Source organism: Pan troglodytes, chromosome 10 (genome assembly GCF_028858775.2).
Source record: "Pan troglodytes isolate AG18354 chromosome 10, NHGRI_mPanTro3-v2.0_pri, whole genome shotgun sequence".
NCBI classification, from domain to species: domain Eukaryota; kingdom Metazoa; phylum Chordata; class Mammalia; order Primates; family Hominidae; genus Pan; species Pan troglodytes.
The window spans coordinates 36203860-36227571 of record NC_072408.2 but is presented as its reverse complement, the minus strand read 5'-3'; the positions used below and the strand labels follow the sequence as shown (position 1 = coordinate 36227571).

At 37.9% G+C, this 23712-nt stretch overlaps 1 protein-coding gene across 1 annotated transcript; it reads left to right on the top strand.

Moving 5' to 3' along the window:
• Nucleotides 1-6287: 6287 nt before the first annotated feature.
• LOC101058405 (polyadenylate-binding protein 4) lies at nt 6288-23397 on the top strand. Its single transcript, XM_054664097.2, is given in 3 exon segments — nt 6288-6389; nt 22795-22866; nt 22868-23397. Coding segments are annotated over 3 exon segments (588 nt in total). The 3' UTR covers nt 23282-23397.
• The last annotated feature ends 315 nt before the right edge of the window (nt 23398-23712 follow it).

Below are 23712 nucleotides of genomic sequence, written 5' to 3'. Positions count from 1 at the left end.
TTTTTGAAATGAAATCTATACTACATATTCTTAAGGGCCATTAAATGCTGTTACTCTATGCTAATCAAAACATACTTTTCCACACCAGACCAAATTAAGGGCATTTCTTTTGTCTGAATGGACATAATTGACAATGTCAATAGAAGTCAGACACGGCCAAAAATACAATGAATTCCTAAGGGCTGAAATGAATTTTTACTGTTGTTTTTCGTGAGTATACATTTTAATAGATTTATACAGAGTAAACAAACAGAGTTCAAAAAGAGAACATTACTGGCATCACAGAAGATCCCCTCAAACCCCTTCCCAGCCTATTCTTGTTCTCTGGACTTTTTGTAAAAATAGGCCATTTTTTTTAGAGCAGGTTTATGTTTACAGCAAAATTGAAAGTCCAAGGATTTTCCATACACCCCTTGCCCCAACACATGCATAGCCTCCCTAATTATCAACATGACTCCCCACCCCGGCCCCTCGAGTGGTAAATTTGTCACAATTGATGAACCTGTATTGACACATCATTATTACTCAAAGTTCATAGTTTTTACATTAGGGTTCACTTTTGGCATGGTGCAGTAGTTTCAGTGCACTGGAACTCTGTACTCAAAATAGTCATCCCAATCCCTTAAACCCTGGTAACCACTGATTACTATCTCCATAGTTTCGACTCTTTTCAACGTCATTTAGTTAGAATCATACTGAATGTAGTCGTTTCACCTGGCTTCTTTCATTTAGGAATATGCATTTAAGTCTCCTCCATGTATTTTCATGGCTTCAAAGCTTACTCTTTTCTAAAGTTGAGTAATATTCCATTGTCTAGATGTTCCAATCTAGATGTCCTACTTCAGTAGGACATCTCAGTTGTTTCCAGCTTTTGGCAATTACTAATAAAGCTGCTTATAAACATCCTTGTGCAGGTTTTGTTTGGACATAAGTTTTTAACTCCTTTGCATAAATACCAAGGAGTATGATTGCTGGATTGTATGGTGAGAGTATGTTTGGTTTTATAAAAAGCCATCAAGCTGTCTTTTGAAGTGGCTGTACCATTTTGCATTCCCACCAGCTTTGAATGAGACTTTCTGTTACACCCTCTCCAGCATTTGGTATCATCAGTGTTCTGGGTTTTGGCCATTCTAATATGTGTGTAGTATCTCATTGCTGTTTACTTCCCTGCTGATATATGACGTAAAACATCTTTTCATATGTGAATTTGCCATCTGTATATATTCTGGGTTGAGGTGTTAATCTAGAGTTTTGGTCAATTTATAAATTGGGTTGTTAGTTTTCTTACTGTTTTAAGAGTTCTTTGTATATTTTGGATAACAGTCTTTTATCAGATATGTCCGTTGCAAATATTTTCTTCCAGTGTGTGGCTTTTCTTCTTATTCTCTTGACAGTGTTTTTGGGGAGGCAGAATATTTTAATTCTAATGAAGTCCAGCTTGTCAATTCTTTCTTTCTTGGATTGTGCCCTTGGGTTGGCATCTAAAAAGGCATTGCCAAACCCTTAATCATCTCGATTTTCTCTTCTGTTATCTTCCAGGAGTTTTATATGTTTTTGTTTTTTACATTTAGATCTGTGATCCACTTTTAGTTAATTTTTGTGAAAGATTTAAGGTCTGTGTCTACTTTCATTTTTTTTTTGTTTTTGTTTTTACATGTGAGTGTTCAGTTGTTTCAGCACCATTTGTTGAAAAAATTTTCCTCCATAGCATTCTGTTGCCTCTATTGCTCCCATTGTCAAAGATCAGTTGACTATATTTATGTAGGTCTATTTCTGTACTCTCTATTCTGTTTCCTTGATCTGTTTGTTCATCCTTTTGCCAATACCACACTGTTTGCTTTACAGTGGCTTTATAGTGATTCTTGATGTCAGGTAGTGTTAGTCCTTCAACTTTATTCTTCTTCAATATTGTGTTGGCTATTCTGGGCTTTGCCTCTTCATTTAAACTTTAGAAATAGTTTATTTATATCCACAAAATAACTGGCTAGGATTTTGCATTGAGTTACAACATTCTCCTTTAGCTCAGCAAGTTCATTAGTATCCACCTTCTGAAGCCTACTTCTGTCAGTTCAGCCATCTCAGCTCTAGTGCAGTTTTGTGCCTTTGCTGGAGAGGTGTTACAGTCATTTGAGGGAGAGAAGGCATTCTAGCTTTTTGAGTTTTCAATGATTTTACATTGATTCTTTCTCATCTTTGTGGGCTTATCTACCTTGTATCTTTGTGATTGCTGACCTTTGGAGTTTTTGTGGGATCTTTTTTGTTGATGTTGCTGTTGTTTTCTGTTTGTTCATTTGTTTTTTTAACAGGCAGGCCACTCTGCCTTAGAGCTGCTGCAATTTGCTGGGGGTTCGCTCCAGACCTCAGTCGACTTGCTTTCTCCCATACCTGGAGGTTTCTCCAGTGAAGGATGTGAGACAGCAAAGATGGCAGCCAGCTTCTTCCTCTGGAAGCTTTGTCCCAGGTGGGTAGTGACCCATTGCCAGCCTGCCCTACCTGTAGGAAGTGGGTTGGAGACCCACATTGGGTGGTCTCACACAATCAGGAGGAATGGGATCAGGGACCCAACTAAAGAAGCAGTCTGGCTGTTTTTTGGTAGAGCAGTTGTGTTACATTAGGGGTGGGAGGGTCCCTTCCTCATCTGGGCCACCTTTATTCTCCAAACCTGGCAGGCTGGAGTGGCTGAGTCAACTGAACCACAGAGATGGCAGCCACCCCTCTCCCCAGGAGCTCCATCTCAGGGAGAGTTTGCTTTGTCCGTGGAACCCTTGCTGGAGTAGCCAAAGCCTCGCAGGCAGGTCCCACCCAGTGAGGAGGGATGAATCAGGGTCCCACTTAAAGAAGCAGTCTGGTCACAATCTGGCAAGGCAGCTGTGCTGCATTGTGGGGGATCCTTTCTCATCTGAGCCATCTGTATTCTCCACAATCGGCAAGCTGGAGTGGCCAAGTCTACCAAACCACAGAGATGGCAGCCACCCCTCCCCCAGGGAACTTGGACCTGTCTCAGGCAGACTTCAACCCACTGTCATTGGCTGGCTGGGATCCAAGCCAGTGAGTCTTAACTTGTGAGGTACCATGGAAGTGGGGCCCACAGAACCAAGTTACCTGGCTCCTTGGATTCAGCCCCCTTCCTGGGGATATGTACAGATGGATTTCCCACTTTGCCAAGGATCCCAGGGCTGGACTATGTAAAACTCCTGGGTCTCTGTGAGTGCGTGAGCAGCTGCTCTGCCGAGACTCCACACACCTCTGTGTATCAGACCCAAGACCCTGGTGGTGTGGGCTCACTAGGAGATCTCCTGTTCCGTGGGTTGCAAAGATCTGTGGGAGAAGCATGGTTTCCCAGCAGGCTCACACAATCACTCACCACTTCCCTTGGCTGGGGTGGGGATTCCTTTGGCCTTGCCCACTGTTCTTAGTTATCTGTGGGTTGAGATGTTCTTCCAGTCAGTCCTAATGCAAGAACCTGGATATCTCATTTGAAGGTGCTGAATTCATTTGCCCCTTTTCATTCCTCTCTATGCATGCCACAGACGATCGTTGTTTCTAATCAGCCATCATGGATCCACCCCCCTGGCTGGGATTTTGATTGGGATTAAATTGAATCTGTAGATCAACTTGGAAAAAACTGATATCTTGATAATATTGTCTTCATATCAATGAGCATGGACTATATCTCCATTTATTTAGTTATTCTTTGGTTGCTTTTATCAGATGTTTGTAGTTTTCCTTACGTAGATCTTGTATGTGGTTTGTTAGATTTATGCTTGAGTATTTAATTTGGGGGATTCTAATGTAAATGGTATTGTGTGTTTAATATCAAATGTCATTTGTTCATTGCTGGTATATAGGAAAGTGATGAACTTTGTATTTTGCCCTTATATTCTACAGCCTTGCTATAATTGATTAGTAGTTCCAGGAGTTTTTTGTCAATTAGTTCAGATTTTCTACATAAATGATTATGTCATGTGTGAACAAAGACAGTACTGGGCCTTATACTTTCTGTTTGGGGATATCATTAATTACTGATTTTATTAATTTAATCTGTACAGGCCTATTCATATTGTCTATTTGTTCTCATGTGAGTTTTGGCAGATTATATCTTTCAGAGAATTGGCCCATCTAGGTTATTAAATTTGTGAGCATAGAGATGTTCATCGTGTTGCTTTATTATCCTTTTAATGTCCATAGGAACTATACTGATGTCTTCTCTTTCATTCTAACATTGGTAATATGTGTTTTCTCTCTCTATTTTTCTTACATGGCCTGACTAGAGACCTAACAATTTTACTGATCTTTTTAATGAGCCAGTTTCTGGTTTTATTAATTTTCTTCATTAATTTCCTGTTTTGAAATCCATTGATTTCTGCTCTTTTATTATTTTTTCTTTCACTTACTTGGATTTAATTTTCTCTTTTTTTTTTCTATTTTCTAAGGTTGGAATATTAGATGGATGATTTCACATGTTTTTTCTTTTCTTTTTTTTTCTTTTCTAATATATAAATTTGGGTATGAATTTCCCTCTAAGCACTGCTTTAGCTATATTCCACAAATTTTGATTTTTTTATGTTAGTATAGTTCAAAATATTTTAAAATTTTTCTTAAGGTTTCTTCTTCCATCTAGTTTTATTTAGAAGTGTGTGGTTTAATATCCAAATATTTAGGGATTTTCCAGCTATCTTTCTGTTATCAATTTCTAGTTTAATTCCATTGTGGCCTGAGAGCAGGCATTATATGATTTCTATTCCTTGACATTTGTTAAGATGTGTTTTATAACCTGGAATGTGGTCTGTCTTGGTAAAGGTTCCATGTGACTTTGAGAAGAATGTATATTCTGTTATTGTTGGTTGAAGTAGTCTATAGATGCAGGTTATGTCCAGTTGATTGATAGTGTTGTTCAACTATGTCCTTATTGATTTTCTGCCTGCTGGATCTGTTCATTTTTAATAGAAGTGGGTTGATGTCTCCAACTATAATAGTGGATTCATCTATTTCTCCAAATCGTTCTATCAGCTTGTGCCTTATGTATTTTGACAACCTGTTGTTAGGTGCTTACATTAAAGATTGTTAGGTCTTATTAGAAAATTGATTCTTTAATCATTATGCAATGCCCCTCTTTTCACTTGACAACTTTCCTTCCTGTGAATTTTGCTCTGTCTGAAATAAATACAGCTCCCTCTGTTCTCTTGATTAGTGTTAGTATGGTATATCTTTCTCCATCTATTTACTTTTAATCTATATGCATCTTTATATTTAAAGTGGGGTTTTTTTTTGTAGACGATATATAGTTGGGTCTTGTTTTTTGATCCAGTGTAACAGTCTCTTTTAACTGGTCCTTTTAAACCATTGACTTACTACTGATATATGTGGATTAATATCTACCCAATTTCTTACTATTTTCTATTTGCTGCCCTTGTTCTTTGTTCCTATGTTTGTCTTTCACTCTTTTTCTGCTTTTTGTGGTTTTAATTTAGCATTTTATTCTATTTTCTTCTCTTTCTAAGTATACCAGTTATTTACTTTTTTGAGTGGTTACCCTAGAATTTACAATACTCACTTACAACTAATTCAAGTACACCTTCAAAAACACTGTGTCACTTCATGGGTAGTGTGAGTACCTTATAATGACAAAATCATCCTAATTATTCCATCCCTTGTATCATTACTGTTCATTTCACTTATACATAAGCATGCATAAGAATATATACGTGCGGGAGGGCAGGGCCAAGATAGCCAACTAGAAGCAACTGCAGTCGAAGGCTCCTACGGAAAAGAATGAAAACAGCATGCAAATCCTGCACTGGTAACCAAGGTGTCCAGGTTCTATCATCAGGACTGACTAGGTGGTTGACGTGACCCACAGAGGGAAAGGAAAAGCAGGGTGGTATATCAGCCCACCTGAGAGCCACACAGGGCAAGGGGAGCCCCCACTCTTAGCCAAGGGAGGTGGTGAGTGATTGTGCTACCCAGACTGGGAAACCATGCTTTTTCCACAGATCTGTGCAACCCATGGATTAGGAGATCCCACTTGTGAGCCCATGTGACCAGGGCCTTGGGTCCCAACCACAGAGCTGTTTTATTCTCAGCAGCCATTCAGCTGGAGTCTGCCTAAGACTACCAAGTTCCCTGGGGGAGGGGCAGCCATCATCACTGTGGTTGCCTGCTGCCTAAGTCATCTGAGCTCCCTGAGAGAGGGGTGGTAGCCATCACTGCAGCTACCTGCTGCCTAAGAAAACTGAGCTCCCCAGGGGAGAGATGGCAGCCATCACTGTCACTGCCAGCTGCCTAAAATGCTGAACTCCCAGTGGGGAAGGGCAGCAGCCATTACTACAGCTCCAGGCCATCATTGTTCCCCGCTGGTGCTGGGAAACTGGACGGCTTGGACCCAAGAGGTATTCCCCACAGCACAGCACACCTGCTGTGGCAGCTGGTGTCCAGACTGCCTCTTTAGGCCAGACCCTGACCCATCCCTCCTCAGTGGGCAGGGCCTCCCTGCAGGAACTTCAGCAACACCAGCCAGGGGCTTAGGAAGAGAACTCTGATCTCTCAGGGCCTAATCCCCTAGGGGAAAAGGTGGGTGGTCTCCCAGACTTAGTCTTTCTCATTGCTAGCTCTGAGGAATCCGAGCAGCCCAAACAGTGGGTTTCTCCTCAGCACAGCACACCCCTTTCACCAAGGGACAGCCAGAGTGCTTCGTTAAGCAGGTCCCAGACCCCTGCTCCCTGACTGGTTGAGACCCCCCCTGCCAAACAGGGGTCACCAGACAACTTATACAGGAGCATTCCAACTGGCATCAGGTCAGTGTCCCTCGAGGACAGGGATCACAGAGGAAGGAGCAAGCACCCAACTTTGCTGTTCTCCAGCCTCCTTGGGTGACATCTCTAGGTGCAGGAGGAACCCAGGTGAATACGGCCTGAAGTGAACCCCCAGCAAACTGCAACAGCCCTACAGAAGAGGGGCCTGACTGGAAAAACAAACAAACAACAACAAAAAACTGAAAGCAACAATACAGCATCAACAAAAAAGTCCCGATAAAAACTCCATCCAAAGGTCAGCAGCCTCAAAGATCAAAACTAAACAAATCATGAAGATGAGAAGCAACAAAAAAATGTTGAAAACTCAAAAGGCCAGAGTGTCTCTTCTCTAAATGATTGCAACACCTCTCCAGCAAGGGCAAAGAACTGGGCAGAGGCTGAGATGGATGAATTAACAGAAATAGGCTTCAAAAGGTGGGTAATAACAAACTTCACTGAGCTAAAGGAGCATGTTCTAACCCAATGAAAAGAAACTAAAAACCATGATAAAAGGTTACAGGAGCTGCTAACTAGAACAACCAGTTTAGAGAGGAACATAAATGACCTGACTGAGCTGAAAAACACAGCACAAGAGCTTTGTGATGCAAACACAAGTATCAATAGCCAAAAATCAAGCTGAAGACAGAATATCAGAGCTTGAAGACTATCTTGCTGAAATGAGGCAAGCAGACAAGATTAGAGAAAAAAGAAATAAAAAGGGATGAACAAAACCTCCAAGAACTATGGGACTATGTGAAAAGACCAAAGCTATGACTAATTGGAGTACCTGAAAGAGATGGGAGAATGAAACCAAGTTGGAAAACAACTTCAGGATATCATCCTGGAGAACTTCCCCAACCTGTCAAGATAGGCCAACATTCAAATTCGGGAAACCCAGAGAACCCCAGTAAGATACTCCACAAGAAGATTAACCCTAAGACATATAATCACCAGATTCTTCAAGTTCAAAATGAAGGAAAAGATGTTAAGGGCAGCCAGAGAGAAAGGCCAGGCTGCCTACAAAGGGAAGCTCATCGGACTAACATTGGATCTCTCAGCAGAAACCCTACAAACCAAAAGAGAGTGGGGGCCAATATTCAACATTTTTAAAGAGAAGAATTTCCAACCCAAAATTTCCTATCTGCCCAAACTAAGCTTCGTAAGTGAAGGAGAAATAAAATCTTTTTCAGACAAGCAAATGCTGAGGGATTTCATCACCACCAGGCCTACCTTGCAAGAGCTCCTGAAGGAAGCATTAAATGTAGAAAAAAAAAATGGTACCAGCCACTGCAAAAACACACTGAAATACAGAGACCAATGACTATGAAGAAAGTGCATCAACTAGTCTGCAAAATAACTCACTAGCATTATGATGACAGAATCAAATTCACACATAACAATATTAACCTTAAATGTGAATAGGCTAAATGCCCCAATTAAAAGACACAGACTGGCAAATTGGATAAAGAGTCAAGACCCATTGGTGTGCTGTATTTAAGAGACCCATCTCCTGTCAAAGATACACATAGGTTCAAAATAAAGGGATGGAGGAAAACTTACCAAGCAAATGGAAAGCAGAAAAAAGCAGGGGTTGCAATTCTAATTTCTGACAAAACAGACTTTAAACCAACAAACATCAAAAAAGATGAAGAAAGGCAATACATAATGGTAAAGTGATCAATTCAATAAGAACAGCTAACAATCCTAAATATATATGCACCCAATACAAGAGCACCCAGATTCATAAAGCAAGTTCTTAGGGGCCTACAAAGAGACTTAGATGCGTACACAATAATAGTGGAAGAATTTAACACCCCACTGTGAATATTAGACAGATCATTGAGACAGAAAATTTAACAAGAATATTCAGGACTTGAACTCAGCTCTGGATCAAGTGGACCTGATAGATATCTAGAGAACTCTGCACATCAAAACTACAGCATATACATTCTTCTCAGTGCAACATGGCACTTACTCTAAAATTGATCACATGGGTGGAGTCAAAACACTCCTCAGCAAATGCAAAGGCACTGAAATCATAACAGTCTCTCAGATCATAGTGCAATAAAACTAGAACTCAAGATTAAGAAACTCACTCAAAACCACAAAACTACATGGCAATTGAACAATCTGCTCCTGAATGACTCCTGGGTAAATAATGAAATTAAGGCAGAAATCAAGAAGTTCTTTGAAATCAATGAGAATAAAAAGACAACATATCAGAATCTCTGGGTCCCAGCTAAAAGAGTGTTAACAGAGAAATTTATAGCACTAAATTCCCACATCAGAAAGCTAGAAGATCTCAAACCAACACCCTAACATTACACCTAAAAGAACTAGAGAAACAAGAGCAAAGAAATCCAAAAGCTAGCAGAAGACAGTAATTACAATCAGAGCTGAACTGAAGGAGATAGAGACACATACAAAAATCCCTTCGAAAAATCAATGAATCTAGGAGCTATTTTTTTCAAATATTAATAAAATAGACTGCTAGCAAGGTTAATAAAGAAGAAAATAAAGAAGACTCAAATAGACACAATAAAAATGATAAAGGGAATACCACAACTGACCCCACAGAAATACAAACAACCATCAGAAAATACTATAAACACCTCTATGCAGGTAAACTAGAAAATCTAGAAGATATAGATAAATTCCTTAACACATACACCCTCCCAAGATTAAACCAAGAAGAAGCCGAATCCCTGAATAGACCAATAACAAATTCTGAAATTGAGGCAGTAATAAATAGCCTACCAACCAAAAAAAGCCCAGGACCAGATAGATTCTACCAGAGGTACAAAAAGGAGCTGGTACCATTTCTTCTGAAACCATTCCAAACAATTGAAAAGGGAAGACTCGTCTCTAACTAAATTTTATGAGGCCAGCATCATCATGATAGCAAAACCTGGCAGAGATACTACAACAACAAGAAATTTCAGGCCAATATCCCTGATGAACATCGATGCAAAAATCCTTAATAAAATACTGGCAGCACATCAAAAATCCTTAATAATCTTAAATACTGGCAGCACATCAAAAATCCTTAATAAATCTAGCAGCACATCAAAACACTTATCCACCACAATAAAGTTGGCTTCATCCTTGAGATGCAAGTCTGGCTCAACATACACAAATTAATAAACATATTTCATCATACAGACCTAAAGACAGAAACCACACTATTATCTCAATAGACGTGGAAAAGGCCTTTGATTAAATTTAACATCCCTTCATGTTAAAAACTCTCAATAAACTAGGTATTGTTGGAATATATTTCAAAATAATAAGAGATATTTATGACAGACCCATACCCAACATCATACTGAATGGGCCAAAGCTGGAATCATTCCCTTTGAAATCCAGCATAAGACAAGGATGCCCTCTCTCCCCACTCCTATTCAATGTAGTATTGAAATTCTGGCCAGGGCAATCAGGCAAGAGAAATAAATAAAGCATATTAAAATAGAGAGAGAGAAAGTCAAATTGTCTCTGTATGCAGACGACATGAACTTATACCTAGAAAACCTCATCATCTTAGCCCCAAAACTCCTTAAGCTGATGAGCAACTTCAGCAAGGTCTCAGGATACAAAATCAATGTGCAAAAATCACAAGCATTCCTATACACCAACAACAGATAAGCAGAGAGCCAAGTCATGAATGAACTCTCATTCACAATTTCTACAAAGAGAATAAAATACCTAGGAATACAGCTAACAAGCAATGTGAAGGACCTCTTGAAGGATAACTACAAACCACTGCTCAAGGAAATAATGGAGATCACAAACAAGCAGAAAAACATTCCATGTTTCTGGTTAGGAAGAATCAATATCATGAAAATGGCCATATTGCCCAAAGTAATTTACAGATTAAATGCAATTCCTATTAAACTACCCTTGACATTCTTCACAGAATTAGAAAAAACTACTTTAAAATGTATACAGCGTCAAAAAAAGAGCCTGTATATCCAAGACAATCCTAAGCCAAAAACAAACAAACAAACAAACAAACAAAAAAAAACAAAGCTGGAGGCATCACACTATCTGAGTTCAAACTATACTACAAGACTGCAGTAACCAAACCAGAATGGTGCTGGTACCAAAACAGACACATAGACAAATGGAACAGAATAGAGATCTCAGAAAGAAGACTACACATCTACAACTATCTGATCTTCAACAAACTTGACAAAAAACCAGCAATGGAAAAATGATTCCCTATTTAATAAATGGTGCTGGGAAAACTAGCCATATACAGAAAATGGAAACTGGACCCCTTCTTCATAACTTATACAAAAATTAACTCAAGAATGATTAAAGACTTAAATGTAAAACCCAAATCTATAAAAACCCTTGAAGAAAATCTAGGCAATACCATTCAGGACATAGGTACAGGAAAAAATTTAATGACAAAAATATCAAAAGCAGTGGCAACAAAAAGAAAAAATTGATAAATGGGATCTAATTAAACTAAAGAGCTTCTGTATAGCAAAATAAACTATCATCAGAGTGAACGGACAACCTGCAGAATGGGAGAAAAACTTTGCAATCTATCCATCTGACAAAGGTCTAAAATCCAGAATCCACAAGGAACTTAAACAAATTTGCAAGAAAAAAAACAACCCCATTAAAACGTGGGCAAAGGACATGAACAGACACTTCTCAAAAGAAGAGATTTATGTGGCCAACAAACATATGTAAAACCTCAACATCACTGATCATTGGAGAAATGCAAATCCAAGCCTCAATGAGATACCATCTCATACCAGTCAAAATTATGATTATTAAAGGGCCAAGAAATAACAGATGCTGACAAGGCTGTGGAGAAATAGAAATGCTTTTACACTGGTGGTGGGAAAGTAAATTAGTTCGACCATTGTGGAAGACATTTTGACGACCCCTCAAGGATCTAGAACAAGAAATACCATTTTACCCAGTAATCCCATTACTGGATATATACTCAAATGAATAGAAATTATTCTATTTTAAAGATACATGCACATATATGTTTATTTCAGCACTATTCATAACAGCAAAGACATGGAATCAACCCAAATGCCCATCAGTGATAGACTGGATAAAGAAAACTTGGTACACCATGGAATACTTTGTAGACATAAAAGGGAACAAGATTATGTTCTTTATAGGGACACGTCTGTAGCTAGGAGCCATTATCTTCAATAAGCTAACACAGGAACAGAAAACCAAACACTGCATGTTCTCATTCCTATGCAGGATCTGAACAGTGAGAACACATGAACACAGGCAGGGGAGCAACACACACTGGAGGCTGTTGGGTGAGTAGTGGGAGGGTGAGCAGAAGGTAAGTAGCTAATGCATGTGGGGCTTAATACCTAGGTGATGGATTGATGGGTGTAGCAAACCACCATGGCACACGTTTACCTGTGTAACAAACCTGCACATCCTGCATATGTATTCCAGAACTTAAAATAAAATTAAAAGAAAAAATATACATCTATCTATATATATACATGCATACATAATCAAATACATTGTTGCCATTATTATTTTGAACAAACTGTTATCTTTTAGGCAAATTAAGAATAAGAAAACTAGGCCGGGCACGGTGGCTCACGCCTGTATTCTCAGCACTTTGGGAGGCCGAGGCGGGTGGATCACGAGGTCAGGAGATCCAGACCATCCTGGCTAACACGGTGAAACCCCGTCTCTACTAAAAATAGAAAAAATTAGCCGGGTGTGGTAGCGGGCGCCTGTAGTCCCAGCTACTCGGAGGCTGAGGCAGGAGAATGGCGTGAACCCGGGAGGCGGAGCTTGCAGTGAGCCGAGATAGCGCCACTGCAGTCCAGCCTGGGCGGAAGAGCGAGACTCCGTCTCAAAAAAAAAAAAGAATAAGAAAACTAAAAGTTTTTACATTTACCTTCACCTATTTCTTCTCAGATGTTCTTCCTTTCTTTCTGTAGATCCAAATTTCTGATCTATATAATTTTTCTTATCTTTAAAGAACTTCTTTTAACATTTCTTACAAGGGAGTTCTACTGGTAACAACTCCCCTCAATTTTTGTTTTTCTGAGAAACTCTATATTTCTCCTTAACATTTGAAAGTTAATTTCATAGGATACAGAATCAAAAATTAGTCAGTTTTTTTTCTCTCAACACATTAAATATTTCACTGTGTTGTCTTCTTGGTTACATGGTTTCTGAGACATTAGATTCAATTCTTATCTTTGCTTTTCTAATAAGTAAGGTGTTTTCCCCCTCTGGCCTCTTTCGGGATTTTTTTTTAATCTTTAATTTTCTGTACTTTGAAAATTATATGCCTAGATGTAGCTTTTCTGATGTTTATCCTGCTTGGTGTCCTTTGAAATTCCTCCATCTGTGGTTTGGGTGTCTGACATCAAATAGGAGAAATTTTTAGTGATTATTTTCAAATATTAGTTTCAAATATTGTTTCTATTCCTTTCTCTCTTCTCCTCCTGGTATTCCCATTACACATATGTTATACCTTTTATAGTTGTCCCACAGTTCATTGATATTCTGGGGTATTCTCAGTCTCTGTCTCTGTCTCTCTCTTTTGGGGGGCTTTGCTTTTTAGTTTTTAAAGTTTCTATTGAGATACCCTCAAGCTCAGAGAATCTATTCTCAGTCCTTTCTAACCTACTAAGAAGGCTGCCAAAGGCATTCTTCATTTCTGTTAAAGTGTTCTTGATCTCTTACATTTCTTTTTTATTCTTTCTTAGAATTTTCATCACCGTGCTTACATTGCCCCCTCGATTCTTGCAGATTGTTACTTTATCCATTAAAGCCCACTACATATTAATAATAATTGCTTTAAATTTGTAGTCCTGTAATTCCAATATCCTTGCCTTATCTGAGTCTGGCTCTGATGCTTGCTGTTTCTTTGAAATGTGCTTTTTCTTTTGTTTCTTATCTTTTATTATGTCTTATAATTCTTTCCTGATATCCAGACATAAATAACTGGGTAAAATAAATGTATGTAAATAGGCCTTTAGTAATGTGGTGGTAAGGTGTGGGGGAGGGGGAGCATTATATAGTCCTCTACTTATGTTTCAGTCTTTAGTCAGCCTGTGTGTCTGCACTGTGAACTTCATCTGCTTCTCAATCTCCTTTCCTCCCCTTCTGTGGAATAGGATGGCTAGAGCTGGATGGAGCTGGTTATTTCCCTTCTCTAGGGTCACTTAGACTTGGATACAACTCCAGAAGGTTAGGCTTTGGTTAACTAGTTTCTTCTTGTTAAGAATTGAATGCTCTCAGGTATTTCTAAATGGTTCATTTCCCCCTCACCCTGCCAGAAGCATGAGGTGTTTCTCTGATATTTACTGTGAAGACCTGGCAGAGCTCCGTGAGGCAAGTCTTATAAAAGTGTGTGGTAGCCTCTGTGATGGCTGGGTCCCCCTAGAGTACTTATCTCTCAGATTTGTCCTCATTGAGCCTCTAGCAATTCAAGTACAATTCAGGTTTGCTACCTGGGCAGTGGTGTTACAGGACAGGGGTTCTGATCCAGACCTTAAGAAAGGGTTTTTGGATCTTACATGAGAAAGAATTTTGGATGAGTTCGCAGTGCAAAGTGAAAGTAAGTTTATTAAGAAAGTAAAGGAATAAATGAATGGCTATTTCATAGACAGAGTGGCCCCGAGGGCTGCTGGTTGCCCATGTTTATGGTTATTTCTTGATGATATGCTAAATAAGGGATGGATTACTTATGCCTCCCATTTTTAGACCATATAGGGTAACTTCCTGACATGGCCATGGCATTTGTAAACTGTCATGCAGCTGGTGGGAGTGCAGCAGTGAGGACGACCAGAGGTCACTGTTATGGCCATTTTGCTTTTGGTGGGTTTTGGCCGGCTTCTCCACTGCAGACTGTTTTATTAGCAAGGTCATTATGACCTGTATTTTGTGCTGACCTTCTATCTTATTCTGTGACTTAGAATGCCTTAACTGTCTGGGAATTCAGCCCAGTAGGTTTCAACCTTATTTTACCCAGCTCCTATTTAAGATGGAGTTGCTCTGGTTTACATGCCTTTGACAGTGGTTGCTGCAGAGGTTTCTGCTTCCATAAATTGGATTATCTGTATTTACCTGTTGGTGTTTCCATTTGAGCAGGAGGGTAGCAACTTGCTCCCTGATCTTCACTCTTATGGAGCTAAGAAAAGTTCCTGATTTTTGGTTTGTTGAGTTTTTTACTTGTGGTTAGAACAGAGAATTGACTTCCAAGTTTTTAGATGCTGGGCTAGAAAGTAGATTCACCCCATCCTTTTTTAAAAATTGCTTCTAAATTGGATCTCATCTTCTAATCATTATTTTTAATGCAAGTATATTATTCAATGTTTTCATTTTTGTCCTGAACTTTTATCACACAGTTTATTTCAAGATAGTAATTAAAACTACATTTTTTGAATAATAAGAAAAGGTAACAGTTCTGAAATTTATCAACCTGAAAATTGTTGGTCATCATAAGGGGAAGACTTATGGGCTTGCATTTAAAGTACATATTAATGGAGCATTGATAATCAATCTGTGCCAGTCCCACCTATTAACCAAACTATCTTGATGCAGTTCTATTTTGGGTGATATTAATTATGTAACATTCTGTTAATAGATACAGAACATTTTACAATGTGGAAATTAGAGAAACTTTTGTGGGAAAATGATATATATGCAACAAAGAGAGCTTGAGAAATATTAAGTAACAGATTTACATTTGATTTGATACAAATTAATAGAATTATCTTAAAAATTGGATGGAAAATTAAATGTGAAACACTTAAAACTCTATTTCACTTATAATAAGCAATATATATTAGCCATTATTATCTATTATAAGATCCTACCTCTCAAATATAATTTTACCTCATGAAGCCATTAACCCGTGTCAGTAAGTTAAAATTACATATGAAGTTCCCTAATATTCCATTTTTACTTCAATATAACTCATTGCTATCAAATAAAGGATTTCACAAGGAATGTAGTATTGCAAATAAGTAAGTTATGTATTATAGTACTCTTAATTAAAACAAACTATCTAATCAACATATTTGAACCACTAACTTACTACTGCAGTCATTAGGAATACATTTAGAAATACAAAACCAAATTGCAGTGGCCTATGCAAATAAGTTTTATCCCCCTCATGTAACAAGAAATGCAGAAATGGCTGCCTAAGAGCTGTTTCAAGTCTGAGTGATGCCATCAGAGACCAAGAGTCTTTCTGACTTTCTGCTTTGTCAGTTTTAGTACTGACAAATGGTTTTCACTGTATTTATCACCTCATGACTGCTGCACCTTTCACCATCACTTCCACCAATCATTCCAGGTAGGATGATTGGGAAAGTGCAAACGATGCAGTGCAGAGGGGCAAAGGGCTGTGCCAATTGAACGTGACCCTTCAATCATTAAATAAGGGGCCTTTTCTGAAGTCCATTTTGAGGAGCCTCCCACTGCCATCTCACTAGCCAGAACTGACTGGGTGACCATGTGACCGCTCCTTAACAGTCCAGTGGTGATTCTTCCCTGAAGCTTCAGTAGACTCTGTCTTGCCTGAGCTCAAGGGCCTTTCATCTATTTCTAACAAGTTAGTAACAATAAGAGAAGGTCAGATAGGCTGGGCGCGATGGCTCATGCCTGTAATCCCAGCACTTTGGGAGGCCAAGGCGGGCAGATCACTTGAGGTCCAGAGTTCGAGACCAGCATGACCAACATGGTGAAACCCTGTCCCTATTAAAAATATAAAAATTAGCCAGATGTGGTTGTGGGTGCCTGTAATCTCAGCCACTTGGGAGACTGAGGCAGGAGAATCACTTGAACTCAGGAGGCGGAGGTTGCAGTGAGCTGAGATTGTGCCATTGCCCTCCAGCCTGGATGACAAGAGTGAAACTCTGTCTCAAAAAAAAAAAAACAAAAAAAAACCAAAAACTGAAAAACAAAAAAACAAAAAGAAAAATAGAGAGAAGGTCAGATAAATATTAGGTGCCTGTCATGGTGTGGAACTTGACATAATAAGCTACATATATTAGCTTAATATACACAAATGAATTTCACCTAATAGATAAAATTAGGTAAAAAACATTATGTAATATAGCTTTCATCCACAAGGCTATTAAGTCAAAATAGAAAATATTTTTCTCATATATTTTCTCCTAGACAGAAAGGGAGAAAGAAAGTGTGTTTGTATGTTTGTGCATGTGTTTTTAGGGACAGGGCCTGCTGGGCATGGGGGAGTTGCATCTTGTGTTCAGAGGTTTTCTGCACACCAATTTGGCCAAATTCACAAGTGGTAGTAGTAGGGTGATATATATGACAAATGAATAAAAATATTAAAAGCACATAAACAGCTACATAAACCGTAAAACATATTACTTTATGCATTTGACAAATATATTTGAGTACTTATAATTGTAGAGATGTTCTAAATGCTAAGTTTACAGCAGTAAACAAAATAGTAAAACGTTTAGAACACATAATTTTCTAGTGGAGAAAACAATAAACAAAAAAAATCATTAAATATGTTAGATAATAAGTGCTAAGAAAGTAACAGTGCAGGGAAGGGGGATAAAGAGGTTACAATTTTAGATAGAATGGAAAATGCAAATTAGGTGATATTTGCATATAAAGATAAAGGAGGTGAAGAAACAAGCCATGAAGATTTCTGAAGAAGGAACATCCTGAGCAAAGAAAACACTAAGTGCAAAAGCTCTAAGTTAGGAGTATATCTGGCATGTTCAAGAAAGGGCAAGGTGTTCAGCAGTGTTCAGAGATAAAAAGGGAGAAAGCAGCAGATGAGATCTTAGAGGGAAATAGGGACCAATTTTAGAAACTTACTGATCAGATAAAGGACTTTGACTTGTACACTAAGAGAAAGTAGCATTGGTCACAATCATTTTTCATAAAGCTAGAAAACAAAAACAATACAAATGTCACAAATCAATCAACAGGGCTCTACCATCTCCATGTACATTACCACACCCCACCTGTAGTCCCTGTTCTAATTCACATAGGTCTTCAGTCTATTTTTTTTATATCTAATCCCCTAATCTTTATATCCCATAAATATGCCATATCTAATCTTTCACTCAAATTTACCTCATGACTATTTAACCTTCATGTTCTACCTAGATTCTTATCAAATTACCACCACTGTTCCAAATATTCAATGAATTTTTTGTTTTGTAAAGTAAAAAGATCAATATCAAGAGCATGGTATGAAAATTCCTCATTAGGTATCACTACTTAGCTTTCCAGACCTATTTCTTAATAAGTCCTTTTATAATTTCTAAAATATAGACATATGTGTCTCCTTATTTTCATAAGTCTGCCCTTTTTTTGCCTCATGCTGTTTCATAAGCCTATAATGCTCTTCCCATTTCTTGACCTGATGAACTCCTACTTACTAAGATTTGGTCCATGATTTTCAGTTATTGATTTTTGCAATAAGATTTAAGATGGAAGCTTGACATTTAATTCTTCTAATAAATCTAATTGCACACATTCTAAATTTTGAATAAAATTATCATAGGCTCAGAAAGATAATCTACATTTGTATTTGAAATAGGGCAAATTATGTAAACACATCAGAAAACAAAATTTCTTCTTTATAAAGTGTAGAATGGTTATGTGCAAAATGCTTCGGGACTATTTGCTGTTTGCTCCTCATGAAATGTCCCCTGCTCCTCCTGCAAATTCCTATCTTATCATCCATTAACATAGAAATCAAGCTCAAGTATTTTCATCCTCTGTTAGCAAATAATCTTCCTCTCCTTGCTAATAATCTCCCTAGGTTTTGTCCTTTGCCTAATCACTAAATTCTAAATTTACAGTGCTACTCTGACCAAAGAGTTGCTTGCTATTCGGCCCTCTAGTGGATGAGACGTGTAATTTTTATGGTAAGGTGCAGAGACCCAGTGGGGAAGTGCTTAATCAGAGCACTTAATTATAAGACATAGGGAGCAGCTCTTGCTTAATGTATCTTTATTTCCTTCGAAAATATACTATAACCTTCTTAACAGCAAGCATCATGCTTTCATCCTTAAAAAAATTATCAATAAAGTGCTGAGCATGCCCTAGATGACTGTGCATCCATACTGATTATCTTTGAGAATTTACTGAAGTCTCAACTTAGGTTACAGTGTGGAATATTGACAGTAAAATTATATAGGATTATGCTTCATTTAACTAGTAATATGAATTAGATAAACATCTATAAAACATTAAAAAATCAACTCCAGGTGTAGTTTATAAATACACTTCCATTTTTGACAAAAAATGCATCCAAGTTAGATAAGTAAAAGAAATTTCTTCCTCAGAAGTGACTTGACATGCCACTTGATTCAAGGATCTCAACTTAAGTCTTTAGGACTGAGTCTATTTCCATTGCTCAGTATCAATTTCCTCTCTACAGGTTACATTCTAAGACTTCTTATAGTTTCAAAATGTTTGTCAATTGTTCCAGGCTTACATACATGATCATAGCTTCAAGTCTAGCAAAACAGAGAGCATTTTGTCCTAGTGGCTCCTCACAAGCCCCAGAATTCTGCTTCAATATAGTTGGCCAAATACTCATCATTCAACCAATCCCTGTGTCTAAGGAAGTTCCGGGCTTTCCTTGGCCAGGCTAAATCTCAAATGCAGAGATTTAGCCTGTGACAAAGACCCTCCTGAACCTTGTGGTCTGAGTGTGGATGGAGGATATTTTCCTGAAGGAAATTTGAGATTTTATGCCAGAGAGGAAGAGCTGCTAGGTTGAGAGGCAAAATGGCTGCTATATATTGAAAAAAAAATGACATTAAGTTACTATGTTTCTATTGATTATATTTCTTCATTTCCAATTTGCTTTAATTGAGATAACTTATGTCTCATAGATTCAAATTAAAAATATAATTGTCAGGGATCTAGAACTAGAAATACCATTTGACCCAGCCATCCCATTACTGGGTATATACCGAAAGGACTATAAATCATGCTGCTATAAAGACACATGCACACGTATGTTTATTGCGGCATTATTCACAATAGCAAAGACTTGGAACCAACCCAAATGTCCAACAATGATAGACTGGATTAAGAAAATGGGGCACATATACACCATGGAATACTATGCAGCCATAAAAAGTGATGCGTTCATGTCCTTTGTAGGGACATGGATGAAATTGGAAACCATCATTCTCAGTAAACTATCGCAAGAACAAAAAACCAAACACCGCATATTCTCACTCATAGGTGGGAATTGAACAATGAGATCACATGGACACAGGAAGGGGAACATCACACTCTGGGGACTGTTGTGGGGTGGGGGGAGGGATAGCATTGGGAGATATACCTAACGCTAGATGACGAGTTAGTGGGTGCAGCACACCAGCATGGCACATGTATACGTATGTAACTAACCTGCACAATGTGCACATGTACCCTAAAACTTAAAGTATAATAAAAAAATAATAAATAAATAAATAAATAAATTGTCATTATCATCATATCAAGCTTCTTGACTTCTATGTGAAAGGCACTATATTAAAATTATGTTTGCTCATTACCCTAAGTTGAAATGAATATAATCATTTCCTATTTTAAAGAATAAATATAAAGAACAACTAAATAAATATAAAGCATAATTATATTCACTATCACCAAGTTAAACTTTTGTTATTATATTTTACTTTTCAAGTTAATTATAAGAAAATCTATTTAAAGCAGTTTTTTTCCCATTTTCCACTTCACAGAATTTTCCTTATAAATTTTGTTTACATAACTTTTATGTTAAAATTAAAAAGCCAATCTTAAGCTTGGTGTTGTTAATTTGATATAATATTAGCTTGAAGTCCTAGCAAATGAAAATTAAATTGAAAACTTGATTATATGATACTAATCATTTGAATACTATTTTAAGAAAAATATATGTCAAGTTGTATATTTATATTAGGAAAACAGTGTAATCACACATATTTCTCCAAAGTTCTATTATCTCACAGGTTTTTTATATAACATATTAGCTAAAGAATACTTTTTAAAAAACTAATATGAGAAAAAAGAAGTCCAAATATATCACTAATAAAAGCATAATAGATGCAGTCATCCTCACACTGACACACACACAGTCATGCACCACATGATGACATTTTGGTTAACAACGGATTGCATATATGATGGTGGTCCTATAAGATTATAATGGAACTGGTCTATATAGGAATACCACTTTTTAAAATCTTTCATGCCATATTTTTACTGTACCTTTTCTATGTTTAGATATGTTTAGATACACAAAAACCATTGTGCTATAATTGCCTACAGTGTTCAATACAGTAACATTCTGTACAATTTTGTAGCCTAGGAGCAATAGGCTATCCGTATAGCCTAGATGTGTAGTAGGCTATACTATCAAGGTATGTGTAAGTACACTCTATGATGTTCATACAGTGACGAAGTTGCCTAATGACACATTTCTCAGAACATATTTCCATTGCTAAGTGACACATAACTGTATTATAATAAGCTGGGATTCTTAGCAATTGTATTGACCATTACAATTGTAAATGGTTGGGACTCAGTTCAATCCATCTTAAGCAAATACACAAACACATACACACACACACACACACACACACACACGTATATATACAAGATATTAGCGTACTTCACAGAATTGAAGGAAGAATTTTAAGCCTCAGGGCATCTCTGGCATATTGAAACTTGGCACTCTCAGGATAGTCTGCTGTCTGTTATCTCTGCTTTTCTCTGTATGCAGGCTTATTCTTTCTGTCTGTGTGACAGGTAAATATATTCTGGGCCTATATTCCTGCAACTCTATATCCATAGAAGAAAGAGATATTCACCATCCTCTAAACATGCACGTGTACATAATAACTCCAACTCTAACACATACACATGTTCTAGTTAAAAAGCCAGGGGAGTGATTCTTATTGTCCCTTCTTGTATTATTATGCCTACCCCTGGACCAATGCCTTGAAGCCAGTTTATAGATTATGAATCTCTCAACTTGGGTCACATGTCACCCCTGGGGTCAGGGGCCAGGTTAGGTTATCAGAAATGAGGAGGAGATCTACTGGGTGAAGATGTTAAGTACCACAATAACCAAAGAAAAAGTTTGGTTAGAATAATTTGAACAATTACGCTAATTCTTTATTTATTTTTGCTTCCCTCTGGGTCAGAGATATAAAAACATTAGGTAAGTACATGCAAGCTCTGGAGTTAACAAGGGCAATATATGAGGGGAATGAGCATGGAGAGAGTTATATTGGAATCCTCAGAAGCCAATTAATTGGAAAAAGTTTTCAAAATTGTCAATCTATTCAAATATTTAGTTGCAATTCCAAATGACATTAAATGAGATTTTAATATTTTTATGCTTAGCAAAAGTGACCATGGGTTTATAAAGATTTAGAAAATCAGTGTAACACAACTTACTTTGTTCTATTGACAAAATCCAAACCCTGAAATTGATCCCAAAGTAATGCTTAGAAACGAAATGCTAAATGTCAGCAAATAAATAATAATTAACTTTCTACATATGTGCCATGCCATATCTAGGGAATATTTAGTAAGTCTTTAGAATATTTCTTGATGAACTCTAATTTCTAATTGAACTTGAGATAACATATTCAATCTCTTCTCTATTATCTTTATCACATTGTCACCTAGAGAGATAGAAAGCACAATATTAGCATTCCTGACATAGATGATTTTTGAATACTATCTTTTATTCAACAGAAGAGCATTCCTCACCCTTCCTTGTAAAATTTCTAATTTTACCAATTTGATTTAATTTTTACCTATTGAAGACAAAAACTAAGGGAAGAATGTTAATGAGCCAATCTATCTCCAGAAACATTTAACAAAATTGTATGCATATGATTGTGTTTATTTACGCAGGAACATATATGGAGAGGGGACTCATACCTTTTATCAGAATTTCCAAGGCATCTGTAAACTAAAATATGCTTAAAAACCATTTAAAATTGGGGAAACACAAAGTTATTGCTTATTTGAATAGAAATATGTCAGCAGCTGCCAGTCTGGAGGCGTTCCCACAGCTGTGCAGAACTCAGCGCAGCGCGCTGCTGTTCGCGGCTGTTGCCGCTGCTGCTCCCCGGGCTGGGGCTGTTGCCCGCTACAAATAAGCCTCCAGTGTTCGCAGCTCTCATCTTGCCGTACAGCGCCTGCAGGCACCCCAGCCTGAGGTCCAAGTGCAGGGACAGGAGCCACTGACTACCTCCATGCTGGCCGCAGCACACCCCCAGGAACAGAAGCAGATGCTGGGAGAACGCTTGTTCCCACTCATCCAAACAATGCATTCAAACCTGGCTGGGAAGATCACGGGAATGCTGCTGGAGATCCACAACTCTGAGCTGCTGCACATGTTAGAGTTCCCCGAGTCTCTCCACCCCAAGGTGGATGAAGCTGTAGCAGTTCTACAGGCTCATCATGCCAAGAAAGAAGCTGCCCAGAAAGTGGGCGCTGTTGCTGCTGCTACCTCTTAGACAAGGAAAAACCGATTCAAAAGCCAAATAACCCCTCATGGAGTTCAGCTCAAGGTTTGTAGACTTCCTAGCTTGTCCTGTGGACCTCAAAACCAAGAACTACAAATTGCAAATTTAATAGGTCATTTTGTATCAAAAGGTCGAATATGAAGCGCCTGGAATTTTTCAATTATACGAATATGTTCTCGGGGTTCTGCTGTGGCCCAGTGTGAACTTTTTTTTTCTATTGTGGGTTTTGATTTGTCCCCCAAGAAATTGGTTTTATTTCATGTACCCAAGTATTACGTTTCTCAATAAAGAAAAAAAATCTCCATTAAAAAAAGAAATATGTCAGCAATTTTTACCTTTTGGTCCTAGTTCATTCCACTAGGGATCTGCTAAATACGTTGACTACTAATACAAAACGAACAATACTTAGAAATACATAGCTG